This window comes from Populus alba, chromosome 1 (assembly GCF_005239225.2).
Source record: "Populus alba chromosome 1, ASM523922v2, whole genome shotgun sequence".
NCBI lineage: Eukaryota > Viridiplantae > Streptophyta > Magnoliopsida > Malpighiales > Salicaceae > Populus > Populus alba.
Window position 1 is genome coordinate 50,064,709 of NC_133284.1, and position 18,330 is coordinate 50,083,038.

Below are 18,330 nucleotides of genomic sequence, written 5' to 3' on the forward strand. Positions count from 1 at the left end.
TTCCAAAGTTGAATCCATAGCCCGAAGTGCTCATGCTATCATCTTCATTTCCTGCCTAATCTGCATCACAAAATCCAATGAGAGTTGTTGATTGATCCCTTGCATATTCAATCCCATAGCTGAGAGTTCCTTGCACATATCTTAAGACTCTTTTTGCAGCTCCCATATGAATCTTGGTAGGTCCAGTCATGAACCGTGATAGTAAGCTTGCAGCATACATTAAATCGAGTCTTGTAGCTGTCAAATATAGTAAACTTCCTACTATTTTTCTATAAAGTCCTTCATCAGCCAAATCACTCCCATCCACTTTCTTTAGTTTCTCACCAGTGGCCAAGGGAATGGAGACTGGTTTGCAGTCATCAAGTCTAAACTTACTAACCAGGGATTTGGCATATTTCCCTTGATGAATAAATACCCCTTGATCGATTTGCAGTATTCCCATGCCAAGAAAATGATGAAGGAGCCCAAGATCAGACATCTCATACCTCTGCATCATTTCCTTTTTAAATTCACTGAGCAACCTCTCACTGCTGATAGTGTACACAATGTCATCAACATAGATTGAGACAATGATCAAATTACCTTCCATATCTGACCTTGTATACAAAGTAGCTTCACTTGTGCTCCTTTTGTATTTGCACATAGAGAGGTATGCATCAATTTCACTATACCAGGCCCTCGGTGCTTGCTTTAATCCTACAAGGCCTTCTTTAGTTTGTAAACTTTGTGTCCTGCATTCTTTACTTCAAACCCTTCAGGCTACTCAACATATACTTCTTCTTTAAGAACACCATTTATGAATGCTGACTTAACATCCAATTGAAACAACTTCCACCCCTTCTATGCTACAAGTGCAATGAGAGTCTTAATTGTGTCTAGCCTTGCTACTGGTGCAAATGTTTCATTGTAATCAATTCCAGATTTCTGTGCATATCTTTTTGCTACAAGGCGAGCCTTATGTTTTTGAACTATTCCATCAAGATAAAGCTTAGTTTTGTACACCCATTTCACTCCTATCACAGGTTTATCAATCGGTCTCTCCACCAATTCCCAAGTATTGTTCTTCTCTATCACTTCCAATTCCTCCTTCATAGCCTCCTGCCATGCTTTATCTCCAAGAGCTTCTTGATAGTTCTCAGGTTCTATGATGTACATGTGACACCTTGCATATATATCTTCCAAGGTTTTCAATTTCACTGGAGTAGAGCTAGGTGAAGCTTGTTGACTGTTATCACTGTCAATATTCTCAACTAACTCTCCAATTGTAGAGTTTTGATTGCAATGTTCAACATTATCGTGTTAGGCTGCAGCAGAGTGTTCTTCAGAATTTTCACCTTCAATTTCACCTCCTTCAAGATTGAGATACAAGTGGCTTTGGTTCATCAGATTTCTTTCCCAGTTCCATGCTCTATCTTCACTGAAAATCACACTTCTTGAGAGAACAATCTTCTCAGTTTTCAGATCATATATTCTATACCCCTTCTCACAGCTACCATATCCAACAAACGCTCCCTTTTCAGCTTTGTTATCCCATTTATGCCTTAGTGATGATGGGATATGTGTGTAGCACAATCAACCGAACACCTTTAGATGCTTGACTCCTGGCTTTCTTCCCATGAAGGCTTCAAAAGGAGTCTTTTCAGTAACAGATGTTGTATAACATTTGTTCTGAATATACACAGCTGTATTCACAGCTTCTGCCAAAAGATTACTGGCATTTCTTTCTCTATCAGAATGAACCTTGCCATTTCACAAATTGTTTTGTTTCTCCTCTCTGCAACTCTATTCTGTTGAGGATAATATGCAACTGTCAGCTGCCTCTCCATTCCTTGTTTTACACAGAATTCTTCAAACTCCTTTGAAGTATATTCACCACCTCTGTCACTTCTCAGCTTCTTTAATTTATATCCACTTTACAGCTCAACAAATGCTTTAAATTTCTTAAACACATTGAGTGCATCAGATTTGTTTCTGAGGAAATATACCCAGCACATTCTTGAGTAATCGTCAATGAATGTGATGAAGTATCTGTTCCCTCCCACGGATTCATTCTGCATTGGTCCACACAGATCAGTGTGGATTAATTCCAGTGGATAGCTTGCTCTCCACGCTTGCTCTTTGTCGAATTTCTCTCAGTCATGTTTGCCCGATGCACAGCCTGCACATACATCTTCTACTTCTGTTAGAATTGGAAGTCCACATACCATCTCTTTCTGCTATATCTTCTTCATGCTAGCAAAGTTCAAGTGTCCTAGTCTTCTATGCCATATCTAGGAATCCTCAGTCACTGAAGCTTTCCTTACTATAGGTGTGATGGATTCAAGTGAAAGTGGGAAGCATCGATTTCCTCCCATGATCACTATTGCTATAACATTGTTGAGGTTTTCATCATCAAATATTACTGCTTTGTTACCTCCAAACATAATGTAATAACCATGCTCCATCATCTGCCCTACACTCAATAGATTTTCATCCAATCCGGGAAAAAGTAGTGCCTCTTTTATGTATCTTTTCCCATGCTGAGTTTCCACAACCAATGTGCCTTTTCCAGTTGCTTGCACAAGGTCTCCTGAGCCCTTCTTTACTTTGCAGGTTACTATTCTATCGATGTTGATTAGTTCAAATTCTTGAGAGGTCATGTGGTTCTTGTAGGCACTATCCACAAACCATACCTTTCTATCTTGCAGACTTGCAGAATGACAAGCATAGAACATGGTTCCAGTGGTAACTCTCTCTTCTTTGGCATAATTTGCTAGATGTTTGTGACTATGACTCTCACAATCTTTTTCAATATGGCCAAACCGATTGCATCTTCCACATCTTGATTTTCCTTTGTGTCTGCATAATCCAAAGTGTTGCTTCTGGCAGACTTGACACTGTGGCTTTACACTTACTTGACTACTTCCCAAGCAGTGTTGTTCCAACTTGAATTGTTGTAGTTGTTTAAGTTTCTGTTTGGAAGTGAATTTGGTCCCCTCCTGTCTTGTGATTGCCATTTTTTAGAAGGTCTGCCTTGGAAACCCTTGTGTGAGCTGTAGCCTTGATTGTTTCCAATCTTTAAACTGCTAAAGGCTTTCTCTGTTCCTGTTAGTTTATCCCTTTCATCATGTAGATCCTCCCTTTTATTATAGACTTTAACAGAAGCGATGACTTCTTCTGCTCTCAGAACATCAAGATCTCGTGTCTCCTCAATGATTGACACAATGGATTTATATCTTCTGCTTAGACTCATTAGCAGTTTTTGCACAATTCTGTTTTCTGATACATCTTCCCCTAATGATTTCAGATTATTCACAGTTGCAAAGAATTTAGCTAGATATCCATCTAAGCTTTCACCTTCTGCCATTCTCATGTATTCAAAGTCTGCTCTAACTGCTTAAAGTTTCACAGCTCTCACCTTTTTATCTCCTCTGAATTCTCTGCTCAAGATGTCCCAAGCTCCTTTTGTAGTCTTTTTATTTCTTATACATGGGAAGAGGTCGTCTGTTAATGCTCCTTGTATGAGGCTTAATGCCTTTGCATTCTTGATTTTGTCTTCTCTGGATGTAGTGGATGCATGCAATGTAGTTTGCTCAGCTTCACTCTCTTCATCGCCTGATCCAGTTGCAACCTCAGGTGATTTATGAGATTGTATTCCAACATCTATTACTTCCCATAGATCGAATGCTATGAGGATTGTCTCTATTTTTACAGCCCAAAAATCATAGTTTGTGCCATTGAACTGTGGAGTTTTTAGATCTCCTCCAGCAGAGCTTGATCCTACCATTTTTGAGTAATTAATAGTTTAATCAATCTGTTTTTAACAGTTTACGCCTCTTAGGAATCCGTTTGTGAGCTCTGATACCATATTTTTTTTCTAAAGGTGTAGAGAAGAAAACTATATTTAAGTTTGCAGAGAAGATTGAGAATAAAATTCTTGTATATTTCACTATTTTCTTAATGCAGCAAACTCTGCATTTACATACATTGCATGTAACTGATTCCATCATTTTAGGAGCCGAAATCATCTCATCCATCCATTAATGGAGGGTCACGATCCTTACACATGTACAAAACGGTTTGTAACAGTAAAAACAACTATAACTGCCACAACAGTTTTAACTGCCTTCTTAACCAACAGAACAAAATTTCTTCTATTTCTTCATCCTTCTTCCTTCAGTCTGCGTAGTCTTCTATCACAAGTAATTAGCTTAACTTTCAACAGTTCATGAATGAGACCTTCCATGGCTAGAAAGATCTACCGGTTCCTTTTGTTTTGCTTCTGTGCCTCTCACGTTTTGGCAGCAGACACACTGTACCAAGGTGGTGATTCCCTCAATTCTTCCAATACTCTAGTTTCCAAAAATGGGTTCTTCACTTTAGGATTCACAAGACTTGGCTCTGCTGAGTCGATTGCTAGCTACTTGGGAATATGGTACAACAATGACACAATCCACCCTTTTTGGCTAGCCAACAGAGACAAACCCATAGAAGACACTTCAGGGGTTCTTGCAATAGATGGATCAGGAAATATGAAACTCACCTACTCTGGAGGTCATCCTGTTGAGTTCTATTCAAGTCAATCTTCTACAACCAATATAACTGCTGTTTTAGAAGATTCAGGCAATTTTGTTCTCTTAGATGAAAATTCTGGCAGCCAGCAGGTCTTATGGCAAAGCTTTGACTTTCCTACTGATACATTCTTGCCTGGAATGAAGATAGGGATCAACCATAAAACTGGCCAAACCTGGTCCCTCATGTCGTGGTTGAGCGACTTAGTACCCACTCCCGCTGGTGCTTTCACTTTTGAATGGGATACTGATGGAAAGGAGTTGGTCATAAAGCGGCGCGGTGTAATTTATTGGACCAGTGGACCATTGAAGTTCAATACTAGTTTGGAAATTCGTTCTCTGGTTCAAAATTATGTAATACTTTCTAACGCAGACGAGGATTACCTTATGTTCACAGTATCTGCGAATCAATTTACTGCTCAGGGTCAAAGGAATTTTACAATGTGGCAGTTGACATATGATGGGAGCATAGCAGATCAAATTACTGGACAAACATATGGGGGCACTGCATGTAAAGGAAATAACACAGATGTTGGTTGCGAGAGGTGGTCAGGACCGCCATGCAGGAGCAATAGGAACAGTTTTGAATTGAGATCAGGTTTCTTTGTTAACACAGTTCCTAGGGTGTACAACGATAATTCTAGTCTTAGCATTAGTGATTGCAAGGACATCTGCTGGAAACATTGTCTATGTGTTGGTGTTAGTACCAGAGGCAATAATGCCAACAATACTGGATGCAAGTTTTATTATGGAAGCTTTACACCAGACCCGAGTGGAAGATCAGTTCAATACCACATCATTGTTGAAGAGGAACTTTTTCAACGTCACGACACTGCAGGTTAGTTCTCCTTTCGTTTGATAGTTACCATTTTTAAGCCCAACAATGCAATTCATCTTAAGTAAATTGCCCATTGGATGTAGGGAAAAGGAAAAGCAATTGGATATGGATTATTTTAGCTCCTTTGGGATTTGTTTCATTGATGGGGCTCGCGGGACTCTTGTGGTATCTGAGAAGGAGAAGACTTAGAGGTAACATTTTCTAAATAACAAACAAATTTACTGATTTTAAGACTAGTTGAATTCCGGGATTAGCTTACTTTATCATATCAATCTTAGCAGAGAAGTATCTCAATGAGTTGCTGACATTGGATTCAACGAACGATACGCTTGAACTCGAAAATGACGGAAACAAGGGCCATAATTTAAAGGTATATAGTGCAGCAACAATTATGGCTGCTACAAATTCCTTTTCTGCAGACAATAAACTTGGGCAAGGTGGCTTTGGACCAGTTTACCAGGTAGTTTGTTAAAAATTACTTCAAGAAAAGGATTGAAGAACTTATTAACTTTATATCTCAGGCCAAGTATTGAGTTGAGAGCTGTTTTACTTCAGGGGATATTGCCGGATGGGCGAGAGATAGCGGTAAAAAGACTGTCTAGAAGTTCAGGACAAGGGCTGGTGGAATTCAAAAACGAGCTTATACTCATAGCTAAATTGCAGCACATGAATCTTGTCAGGCTCCTAGGCTGCTGCATTCAAGGGGAAGAGAAAATGTTAGTGTACGAATACATGCCTAATAAAAGCTTGGATTCATTTATATTTGGTAAGTTAATTATGCCATCATGCTATAAAGTGAATGGATCTCTGTTCTTGAAAGGTTGTGGACTTGGATGAATAACATTGCTGGGATATTTACTGTTATGTTTTAAATGCAGATCAATCAAAAAGGGAGCTGATAGACTGGAAGAAGCGATTTGAAATTATTGAAGGGATAGCTCAAGGGCTACTTTACCTTCATAAGTACTCGAGATTGAGGATAATTCACCGAGATTTGAAGGCTGGTAACGTACTACTTGATGAAAATCTGAACCCCAAAATTTCTGATTTTGGCATGGCAAGAATTTTCAAGATCAATGATTTAGAAGGAAATACAAACCAAATTCGTGGGACGCGGTAAGTATAGATTTACAGTTCCATGTGTCATTACTCTCTTAAGTGCTTAAAAGTTCTATGTGTCATTACCCTGTTAAGTGCTTAAAAGTAACATAACATTCACTTTGTCCATACAGTGGTTATATGTCCCCTGAGTATGTCATGGAGGGCATTTTCTCTGTGAAATCTGATGTCTTCAGTTTTGGAGTTCTACTGCTGGAAATTGTGAGTGGTAGAAGGATCCAAGGCCTCCTTGAAATAGACGGCCACCCTCTCAATCTTGTGGGATATGTAAGTTCATAAATTATACATTGCTAGCTGCATAAGCTTTTAATTTTAACATTAAACGTAAACCTGTTTCAGACATGGGAGCTATGGAAAGCAGGTAGCCCATTTGAGCTGGTGGATCCAATACTAAGAGAATCTTGCTCTAAAGAGCAAGTCTTGAGATGCATTCATGTGGGCTTGCTATGTGTAGAAGACAATGCAGTGGATAGGCCGATCATGTCAGATGTTATATCGATGCTAACAAGTGAAGCACAATTACCACTTCCCAAACAGCCTGCATTTTCCAATGCAAGAATTATTGTGGAAGAAAATCCAGCAGAGACTGGTTCCATAAATGATGTTTCTATGTCAACCATGGATGCGAGATAGAGGTTCATTAGAGCGTTACATGGTTTATTTCTCCTCACATTTTGTATGTCATTCTCCATCAGTATTTTGCTTTTTCAATGCTTAGTCTTTTTTGGTGCTCTCAAAATTTCAAATTTCATTCGGAATATGCATAGAAGTTTTTAACAAGGTTGTATTTTATATTATATGTACCATTATTCGTTATGATATCTAATAAAATAATAAAGAGAACTAGCTTTTTATATATATATATATATATATATATATATATATATATATATATATATATGATGATGATGATGATGATGCATAAAATGTAAGATGTGTAAATAAAAGTTTATTTATAAAATGGTTATTGGATTGTTTAATTATATGAGTATATAAGTTCTTTTTATTTATATTCAATAGTTGTTTTTAGTGTGAAAAACATGTTAAAGAAATTTGTATATTCAGTTTTTTTTTTTTAAATTATGTTTTGATGTTTAAGATTGGATGTTTATTCTTATGATTTATTTTTTTATAACAATTTTAACATCTATTATTTTTTAAAATTGTGTTGTTTTTTTTTTGTGATTTTAACCTCACGGGTTTTTTTATATATAGTTCTTTTAGTTTTATAATCAAGGTCATAGTTTAAAAAGTTAACTGTAATTGATTTTTTAATTTGTTTTCTTATAAAATTATCCTATTCTTATTTAATTTTTATTTTCTTAACAAATAAGATCATTTAAATGTTTTTTTGGAGTATTGTAAAGATATATTTTCATAATAATAGTAAACGTTTTATTTTTTGAATTGATTTTTTTTTTCGTTTAATTGCAATAATAACATGGAAAACTCTAAATTAATTGCAAAATAGTTCTTCAAAATTTTAAAAATAATTAAAATTAAAATAAGATGTGTTTGACAAATGGCAGAGATGCAAACAAGAATATGCAAAAACCAACTTTACATTGGAAAACTTGAACTGGAACAAAAAGAGAAGGAAAAACTATATACCTATGGCAGCTGAGAGCGAGGCTTCTGGTTTGAATGGAAAACTGGAGACCAGCTTGATACCCTTGCTAAAATCACCAGACTGGACTGAATGTTTTCTGCTTTGTAATGACAACACTTTTTTTTTCTCCTTTTTACTAACACTGAACTTCTCTTTGGTGCGACTGTCTGAAGTGCCCTCCCCGTGCGTGAAGTTAAATATATATGGCGTGCTAGCAATGGCTGCTGTGGTGTGCACTGGTGTTCAGTGATCTGGAGTGGGTGATGGAGGATGTAAAGGTTTTCCAAAACTAGGAACTAGGGCTTGAAATAAGTAACGACAGTGTGGTTATCGCCCCTCCTTTTCAGGTTTTTTTCCGGGAATGATGATGAACAGTGGTTATATAACATGTTTTTTGGGCTCATTTTTTTTTTAATCTTAGATTTAAACTAATATTTTTTTTTTCGTCTAATATATGACTATTTCATCATCATCTGCACTTTCTTTCTTTTGGGTTATTTTCTTTTAAACCTTTAAACCCCACGAAAAAAAAAGGGGGCTAAACTCTTAATCCAAAAAAAAATAATCCTAAATCTAACAAAACAAAAGCTCTGACTGCTAAAAGCCCTTAAAAGGGTTTTTCTTGAGAGAAGGACTACAACAATAATTCATGCTAGGGGACACCGAAAGACACAGATAGTTAATTAAACTATAAAGTGTTATTTTTTTTTTTTTCCCGAGACCAGCAATGCAGGATAGCAAGCTAGGGGACACCGAAAGACACAGATAGTTATTTTGAGGGTGCAGCTTAATTTGTGAGTTCTTGAATTTACTTTTAAAGATTATCAATTTAAATATTATAAATCTTAAGTTATTCAAGATTTTTCTGTTATTAATTTTAAAACTTTAAAAAATTAATTAAAATATTTTTTATTTTTTAAAAATAATTTTTACAATAACATATTACAAAGATATAAAAATAATTTGAAAAAAATTAAATTTTCAAGAAATTAACTGAACCTGAATAGAAGAAATTCATACGGTTAAATTTAGGGAATTTTTAATATTATGATAATGATTATTTTTTAAAGTATTTTTTTAAAAAAATATTTTTAAAATAATATATTTTTTAAAAGATTATTTTTAACATGAATATATTAAAGTAAAATATCTTAAAACACATTAAAAAAATAATTTAAAATAAAAAATTCTTAATTTTTTTTAAATATTTTTAAATCGAAAAAAAAAGGGTATTATTGAAAAGGAAAGATCGACAATTAGGTTTATAGCCGCTAGCAAGCTTCAATATTCCTTCCAAGAACATGCATGCAAAGACAGATAGGTCTTCGTTCTCCAACATTTACTATTCAGAAGCATATCTCATTCTTTAGCAACAGACACACTTTACCAAGGAGGAAATGCCCTCAATTCTACCACTATACCAGTCTCCAAAAGGGGTCTCTTCGGGATTGGCTCTGATGAATTTAATAAATTATCAGCAAGGAGGCATGATCTTTTCGGAAAAATTTCACAACTATTTTCTCATTGTACAGATGTGTTCTCTCTGTTTCTACCATTACCAGCAAAACCATTTCTTGTTTGCCTTCTTTTCTTGATTGGTTTCTTATTTAGTCTTTCAGTTTCTTAGTAAATTAGAAAAGAAGAAAGTCCAAGAGAGGTCATTTTAATATTTACGAAGTATTGGAACCGGCAGGTCAAAATTGTTGTGCATGAATGTTACCTTCCATGGCTAGCAGGATCAACCGATTCTATTTGTTCTACTTCTGTGCCTCCCACGCTTTAGCAGCAGGCTCACTGTACCAAGGTGGCGATTCCCTCAATTCTTCCACCACTCTAGTTTCCAAAAATGGCCTCTTCACTTTAGGATTCACAAGACTTGGCTCCGATGCCAGCTACTTGGGAATATGGCACACCAATGACACGAGCCACCCTTTTTGGCTTGCCAACAGAGACAAATCCATAGCAGACAATTCAGGGGTTCTTGGTGTTAAATAATATTTATGTTATCTTATTTATTAAGGGTAGAATAGTACTTTCAGTTTAACCTATATATACTTTATTTATAATTAGGTTAAGACTAAGCATTCATAATAAACAGATTATTCAGAAATCTAGCATCCGTTTTGTGTTTGATCTCAATTAATTTAACATGGTATCAGAGCTGGTTTTATGGAACGGGGTTTAATCCCAAATACAGCTTTGCGGATCCAACTTTTTTTTTGGAGTGATATTTTGTCTTCCGCTTCTGCAATTATTTTGGTATTTTGTCTTCCCTTCAACATCTGCAATTTGGTATTTGCGTTCAGTTTTTGCAAATTTGTTTTGTGTTTTGGAGTAATCGTATAATTTCGAGAAGATATTTGTTTAGTTTCTGCAATTTTGTTTCCGCTGCTTTTGCATTCTGGTTATTTGTGATTGTTGATTATGGCTACTGAAAGAGATGATTCACTTCAGTCTGTGAGTGTAAGGTTGGATGGGAAGAATTATTCGTATTGAAGTTATGTGATGAGAAATTTCCTTAAGGGTAAGAAGATGTGGGGGTATGTTAGTGGGACTTATATGATACCTAAGAATGTTGAGGAGGGAGATGTTGTTTTGATAGATACATGGGAAGCAAATAATGCAAAGATCATTACTTGGATCAACAATTCTGTTGAGCATTCGATAGGCATGCAGTTGGCGAAGTATGAGACAACAAAAGAGGTTTGGGATCATCTGCAAAGGTTATTCACACAATCAAATTTTGCAAAACAGTATCAATTAGAGAATGACATACGAGCTCTTCATCAGAAGAATATGAGTATCCAAGAGTTTTATTCTGCTATGACAGATCTTTGGGATCAATTGGGTGTTACAGAATCGGCAGAATTAAAGGCATGTGGTGCCTATATTGAGCGTAGAGAGCAGCAACGATTGGTATAGTTTTTAACAGCACTTCGTAGTGATTTCAAAGGACTTAGAGGTTCAATTCTGCATCGTTTTCCACTGCCTTCTGTTGACTATGTTGTTAGTGAGTTATTGGCTGAAGAAATACGTCTGCAATCTTATTCTGAAAAGAGAATTCTTTCTGCTTCAAATCCTTCAGTATTAGCATTGCCTTCTAAGCCATTCTCTAATCATTAGAATAAGCCTACACAAGGGTTGGCTTCGATGAGTGCATTTTCTGTAAGCAGAAAGGTCATTGGAAGGCTTAGTGTCCTAAGTTGAGACAGCAGAATCAAGCTTGGAAGTCTGGCAATCAGTCACAATCTAATGCTCATAAAGACCACCTCAGGGTTATAAACCACAACACCACAATACTGCAGCAGTAGCTTCCTCGGGTTCTATTACCAATCCTAATATTTTGGCTGAGCAATTTCAGAAGTTTCTCTCCTTGCAGCCACAAGCAATGTCCGCTTCTTCTTTCATAGGTCAGTTGCCTCATAGTTCCTTAGGTATGTCACATTCTGAATGGGTCTTGGATTCTGGTGCTTCTCATCATATGTCTCCAGATTCCTCATCTTTTACCTCAATATCCCCTTTGTCCTCCATTCCTGTTATGACTGCTGATGGCACTTAAATGCCCTTAGCAGGTGTTGGTTCTGTTGTCACACCTCACATGTCTCTCCCTAATGTTTATCTTATTCCACAACTCAAATTGAATCTTGTGTCTGTTGGTTAAATATGTGATTCTGGTGATTATTTAATCATGTTTTCTGGTTCCTTTTGTTGTATACAGGATCTGCAATCTCAAAAGCTGATTGGGACAGGCCGTAGGGAGAATGGACTATATATTTTGGATGAGTTAAAAGTGTCAGTTGTTGCTGCTGCTGCTGCTACTACTACCGTTGATTTGTCTTCCTTTCGTTTGAGTATTTCATCTTCTAGTTTTTATTTATGGCATTCCCGTCTAGGTCATGTTTCGTCTTCTCGTTTGAGATTTTTGGCATCCACAGGAGCTTTAGGAAATTTAAAAACTTGTGACATTTCTGATTGTAGTGGATGTAAATTGGCAAAATTTTCCGCCTTACCTTTTAATCGAAGTATTTCTGTTTCTTCTTCACCATTTGATTTGATTCATTCTGATGTATGGAGACCTTCTCCTATTGCCACAAAAGGAGGGTCTCGATATTATGTCTCTTTTATTGATGATCATACTCGTTATTGTTGGGTTTATTTAATGAAACATCGTTCTGAATTCTTTGAGATATATGCAGCTTTTCGAGCTCTTATCAAAACTCAATATTCTACTGTGATCAAATGTTTTAGGTGTGATTTAGGTGGGGAATACACTTCTAATAAATTTTGCCAATTGCTTGCCCTAGATGGAACCATCCACCAAACTTCATGTACAAATACTCCTGAGCAAAATGGTGTTGCTGAAAGAAAACATAGGCACATTGTCAAAACTACTCGTTCTCTCTTGTTGTCTGCTTTTTGTTCCTAGTGAGTTTTGGGGAGAAGTTGTTCTTACTGCTGTAAGCTTGATTAATACAATTCCATCTTCTCATAGTTCGGGTCTATCTCCTTTTGAAAAGTTATATGGGTATGTCCCTGATTATTCCTCATTTAGAGTCTTTGGTTGTACTTGTTTCGTTCTTCGTCCTCATGTAGAACGAAGTAAGCTATCCTCTCGATCCGCTATTTGTGTCTTTTTGGGCTATGGTGAAGGTAAAAAGGGTTATCGTTGTTTTGATCCAATAACTCAGAAACTTTATGTGTCTCGTCATGTTGTCTTCCTTGAGCATATACCTTTCTTTTCTATTCCATCCACTACTCATAACCTGACTAAATCTAATCTTATTAGTATTGTCGCAACCCAAAAAAAATCAGCGCGCGGCATCGGCTGGCGATTTAAGTCTCGTTTTTGTTGTTTGCTTGAATTTGGTTCGTTGAAGTCGCCACCTAGTAATTTATTGAAGGCTACTAGGAAACCGGATGTACTGGTCTTGTCAGAGATTCGCGGGTAAGGGACTGGTTGTGGTTAGGGAAGGTATTAGCACCCCTAACACACCCTACCTAAGGTAAGCTGCTTCGCGAATTTGATGTGTTAAAGAAGTTTTAATAATTATCTTTTCATCGGGAATTAGAAATATCACTTACGTATAAGTTAATAATTCTTAACCGTGATCCGATCAAAATATTAAATTCTTCTTTAATATATTTGCAATTTTATCATTAAAAAATATATACAAATAAATAAAACAAAAAACAGAATGTTATACTATATACTGTGGCATTCAATTCAACAATTTTCTCACCCGATGCATTCCATTCAATTCAACATTATACATATCCAAATTACATAACCGGGCAAAATCAATTACAGTATATACTGTGGCAAAATCAAATTACATAACCGGGCAACATACAAAATTTGCTATTAAAATCAATTCACAGGGCAAAATCAATTCACAAGGCAACATACAAAATTTGCTATTAAAATTGTATTCGGTGATTCCAGTCTTAACAGGGCAACATACTAAATTCGTTATTGAAATTGTATTACAAATCTATTACAGGGCACAGAGTCACAAATCAATTCACTTACGGTGCCACCTGCTGCAGTTGAAGATGATGATGATGAGCTGAACGGCGGTTGCTGGTGAAGATGATGAGCTGAACCGCCTGATGTCGCCTGCTGCTGTTGAAGATGGGAAAGAAAGGAGAAGTGGAGAACGTTGTCGGCGTGCCGCTGTTGAGGAGATCGTTGTCGGCTCGTCGCGGTTAAAATCATGACCGTGAGCACTAAGGAAAGAGAAGGAGCGAAGGCTGGAGTCACCGGACCGTGAGCACTGTCGCTGGCCGCTTTCGTGGAGGATGGAGAAAGATCGTTGTCGTCGATTAGGGATTTGTTCTGTACAGATCATTTTGATCAGGTAGATAGCTAGATAGAGAGAGTAGGAATCCAGGAAAAAAACAATCAACGACTGTTCAACACAACTTGTCGCCGATTAGGGATTTGATTCGTTCAGAAGACTGGAAGGGAAAAGCATAATTGTGGGACAAAGTTATTCTTTCCTATCCGCGTGCGTCTAACAGCTGGACAACATTAAAAAACTTTCAGTCAACACTCAACAGTCCCTCATTTTGGTGAAATCGCACAATCGGTCCTGATATCGCGATTTTGCGCGATTTCATCCAATTTTTGCGATTTCACCCGATTTCAACCCGATTTTACCCATTTTCGATTTTTTCATACGATTCAAATCATAATACATGTTTTGACTCGTAAAATCGTACGATTTTATGAGTCAAAACGCGATTTTGACAACCCTGGTTGCTGCTATTGGAGGACGGCGTTGATGGTCCGGAGGAGGAGGAGACGCTGCTGAGAGGGGGAGGCTATGAAGATGGAGGCGCGGGTCGCCGCCGGTTGAGGGGAAAAAAATATCAAAAAGGGAGGGGTTGTTTTGCTGGTCTTCGAAAAATCAAAGGCTAAAGGTGGGGTGGCTGTGGGTTCTGTGTGCGTGAGGGTGGAGAGAGGAGAAGCTGCCTACTGGTTTTTTGGTTTCCAAGGGAGAAAGAGATGGTTGGACCGGCGGCTGTTTTGGAGAAGAAGAGTGGCGGCCGGTGGAAAAAAAAAAACAAAGGGTGGGGGAGCCGGCTGTGATTGGGTATTTTAGGGTTTTTTGTGGTTTAGGGTTTTTTGTTGTATTTTTCTGGTGTTTCCAAAATTAGCCCCCCCCCAAAATCAGTTTGGCATGGTATTTATAGGAAAACTTTTGCTAGGTTTTTCAACTTGGTCCCTCAACTTCTTTCTTTTTGTAAATTTTGATTTTTCTTATTTTTTTGTATTTTTTTGAAAACGAGCAATATCAACGTCGACTCAAATGAGGAAAATCAATTATTTTAAAAAATGACGCGTGAAAAGTCGAACGCGTTTGAAAAATCTTTTAAAAAATTAAATTCTTTTTGTAGACGACGTTTAAAATGCTAAAATGACGAAAATATATTAAAAACATACTTTTTTGGATTTTCTTTGTTTTTCTCTATTTTTGAATTTTTTTGAAAATATATCAAAACATGGGTCAAAAATGGGTAGCAACAGATGCCCCCTCTTTACAATGCTTACGAAGCGAAAATTCTCAAATGTTTTGCATAGTAAGCTTTGTAAAGAAAAACTTGTCTTTCTGTTTGCTCAATATCCACTTCATCTAAAAACCTTAATCTGTTCTTCTCTTTTTTCTTTTTTTCATTATCCTGAGATCCCATCTGGCAACCTCATTCAACTGGAACGAAAAGATGTGTAACTCGGTTAACTTGAAATCCCATCTGGCGATTCCCTTTAACCACAGCTACATGAGATCCTATCTGGCGACCTCATTCAATTGGAACGAAATATGTGTAACTCGGTTAACCTGAAATCCCATCTGGCGATTCCCTTTAACCAAAGCTACATGAGATCCCATCTGGCGACCTCATTTAACCAAAACAAAAGAATGTGTAAAAAATGGTCTCATTGTAATGGGTGACCTACCCAGGTGGAAAGAACATGAAAAAATGGTCTCATTATGATGGGTGACCTACCCAGATGGAAAGAATGGCCTCATTATAATGGGTGACCTACCTAGAAAAAATGGTGGTCTCATTGTGATGGGTGACCTACCCGAGTGGAAAGGGGGAACAGTGGTCTCATTCTTATGGGTGACCTACCTAGGGGGAGGAATGGCCTCATTATTATGGGTGACCTACCCAGGTAAAAAAAGGATGGAGAATGGTCTCATTCTAATGGGTGACCTACCCAGAAAAAATGGTGGTCTCATTGTGATGGGTGACCTACCCGAGTGGAAAGGGGGAAGAGTGGTCTCATTCTTATGGGTGACCTACCCAGGGGGAGGAATGGCCTCATTATTATGGGTGACCTACCCAGGTAAAAAAAGATGGAGAATGGTCTCATTCTAATGGGTGACCTGCCCAGAAAAAATGGTGGTCTCATTGTGATGGGTGACCTACCCGAGTGGAAATGAGGAAGAGTGGTCTCATTCTTATGGGTGACCTACCCAAGTGGAAAAGAATATGAAAAAGCGGTCTCGTTGTGATGGGTGACCTACCCAAATGGAAAAAATGTGAAGTGCGGTCTCATTGTAATGGGTAACCTATCCACATGGAAAGAATATGAAAAAGTGGTCTCGTTGTGATGGACGACCTACCCAAATAGAAAGAATGTGAAGTGCGGTCTCATTGTAATGGGTGACCTACCCAGATGGAAAAAATATGATGAAGTGCGGTCTTATTGTTATGGGTGACCTACCCGGATGGAAAAAATGTGAAAAACGGTCTTATTATGATGAGCGACCTACCCCGATGGAAAAAATGTGATATGACAAGTGTGAAAAATAGGACTTACCTGGCGAAGTTCTGAGGGGATGATAGAAGAAGGGCTGGAAAACTTGGTGCTTCCTGATAATTCCCGATCATAGGGTTTGAAAACCCGGTGTTTCCTGACTGAAAAGGTTGAAAACTCGAGGCTTCCCGGTTACAAGGTTGATCTATTCATTTCTTTGGGATTTTCCTAATGGTAGGGTTCATCCCATCGTCCTTTTATTCCATGTTCAAAACCGATTCTTTATTATCATCACCACAATGCATCTTTTTTTTTCCACCATCCTGCTGGACCTCATTAAGGATTTTCCTGTAACAATTTTAAAATATGTGCAATTTTTTTTTTTTTGAAGTTAGATGATATGCATGCATCCTTACCTGATTTGAAATAATAGGTCCCCATTTCTTCATGGTGTGTTTCTTTTCTCAAAAGTTGGAGTGTTGGTAGTGAACTTCGATGGCTTCTTCGCTCTTGCTTACTCGAGTCATCTCTTGTGATTTTGACTTCTAGGAAGAAATTGATATCATCATAGTTCTTTTTCCTCCGTCCTTTACCTCAAGGGTTGCCAACTTTGCTCGACATTTTCTTAGAATGGGAATCATGGAGCCTGCCCTATCACATGTTTCTTTATTGCCCCCTAGCTTGATCATGCCCCCAAGTGTTCAATTCAGGTTTGGGGATGAGGCTATGTGAAGGTAGGTTTGACAAGGAGGTGTTTTCATGCAGAATTTTTGGAATTCCAAAGCTATTCCAGACACATAAATTATTTTGACATCGATTCAAAGCAAACTCATTTTGAAGAAATTCAAGTGTTTCCTATGGAGAGGTTATCAGAAGTGATGAAAACTTTTTTTTGTTTTGGCTTTTGGTAAAAAAAAAAAAATATGAAGTGACATCTGGTTTGTCAGAAAAGGTTTAAATTTCAATTTTGAGGGTTATTAAGAAACGAGGTTCAAAGCATTTATTTTATTTGCATGAATAATGATTTGGTTCATATGAGAAAGCATTGCCTACCGATCCAAATTGCTTGCCTTTGATTAGAAAGGGTTTGATTAGGCACGTAATGTAGGCTTGGGCTCTTGGTTATGACAAAAAATGATATTTGTAGGCTCAAAAGGTGTTTAAGGGATTTGAAGACTAAGGATCACTTGTGCTTGTTTCTTGACCTTTTGTCATTTGACTGTCTTTCAAAAATTGTCTATCATGCCCCCTTGTGTTGGGCTTGGGCTTGTTCTCTATGCTTTTGTTTTCTTCATATGGTTTTTGAGCATCATAATATTATTATTTTTTTTGCTCAAAACTTTTGGATCATTTGGGTTTTTCTTCATACCCCCTAGCTTTGTTTGGGCACCTTTGATGATTGAGAAATTTTCTTTTATGCTCCCTAGTATTGCTTGGACACTTTCGATCATTGAGGTTTTCTCTATGTCATCGCACTTGCCCCCAGTATGGGGTGTGATCCTAGCCAAGGTTATTTTTCAAAAAATATTTATTAGGCTCAAAAGGGGACTACAAATGATATATTTAAGCCTTGTGAAAGGATTATCAATGATGGCCTTTCTTCATCTCAAATGCATGCATTTAGGATCGGTAAGCCTTGGTTTCACGCGAGTATGCAAAGTGATTTCTCATTATTCATGCAATCAAAACTCAGCTTTAGATTCACTTCATGGTGTTTTTTTTTTTTGTTTTTTTTTTTTGGGTTTTTTCTAGGTGTATGGTTACCTTTTTAAGGAATCACCTGAATTTCCAGAACTCGTTTGTTTTGGACAAACATCAACATGATTTCATTTTCTGTACTAAACTTTGAATTCCCAAAAATCCTTGTTAACATGTGCGATTATGCATAGTTTTGAAAGAAAGGGAAACACACCCAAAGATTCTTGGTGTGATGGTTTCATGCTTAAAG

The 18,330-nt window shown here is 37.3% G+C and overlaps 1 protein-coding gene across 2 annotated transcripts; it reads left to right on the forward strand.

The window, feature by feature from the left end:
• The first annotated feature begins 4,177 nt into the window (after positions 1 to 4,177).
• On the forward strand, positions 4,178 to 7,341 carry LOC118037841 (G-type lectin S-receptor-like serine/threonine-protein kinase CES101). 2 transcript variants are annotated; one of them, XM_035043963.2, is made up of 7 exons: positions 4,178 to 5,388; positions 5,472 to 5,579; positions 5,670 to 5,758; positions 5,944 to 6,154; positions 6,267 to 6,504; positions 6,621 to 6,774; positions 6,847 to 7,341. In XM_035043963.2, the coding sequence occupies exons 1-7, from the start codon at positions 4,212 to 4,214 to the stop codon at positions 7,138 to 7,140; spliced, it is 2,271 nt and encodes a 756-aa protein (XP_034899854.1). In that variant the 5' UTR covers positions 4,178 to 4,211; the 3' UTR covers positions 7,141 to 7,341. The 2 variants fall into 2 exon arrangements, with proteins under 2 accessions (XP_034899854.1, XP_034899852.1); XM_035043961.2 differs by having other exon boundaries at positions 4,179 to 5,388; positions 5,670 to 5,848.
• Positions 7,342 to 18,330: the final 10,989 nt, after the last annotated feature.

Coding starts and splice junctions, on each gene's coding strand:
- LOC118037841 (XM_035043961.2), top strand. CDS start 4,212: ATGAGACCTTCCATGGCTAGAAAGATCTACCGGTTCCTTTTGTTTTGC. Junction 5,389..5,471: donor TCAACGTCACGACACTGCAG/GTTAGTTCTCCT, acceptor CATTGGATGTAG/GGAAAAGGAAAAGCAATTGG. Junction 6,775..6,846: donor CTCTCAATCTTGTGGGATAT/GTAAGTTCATAA, acceptor AACCTGTTTCAG/ACATGGGAGCTATGGAAAGC.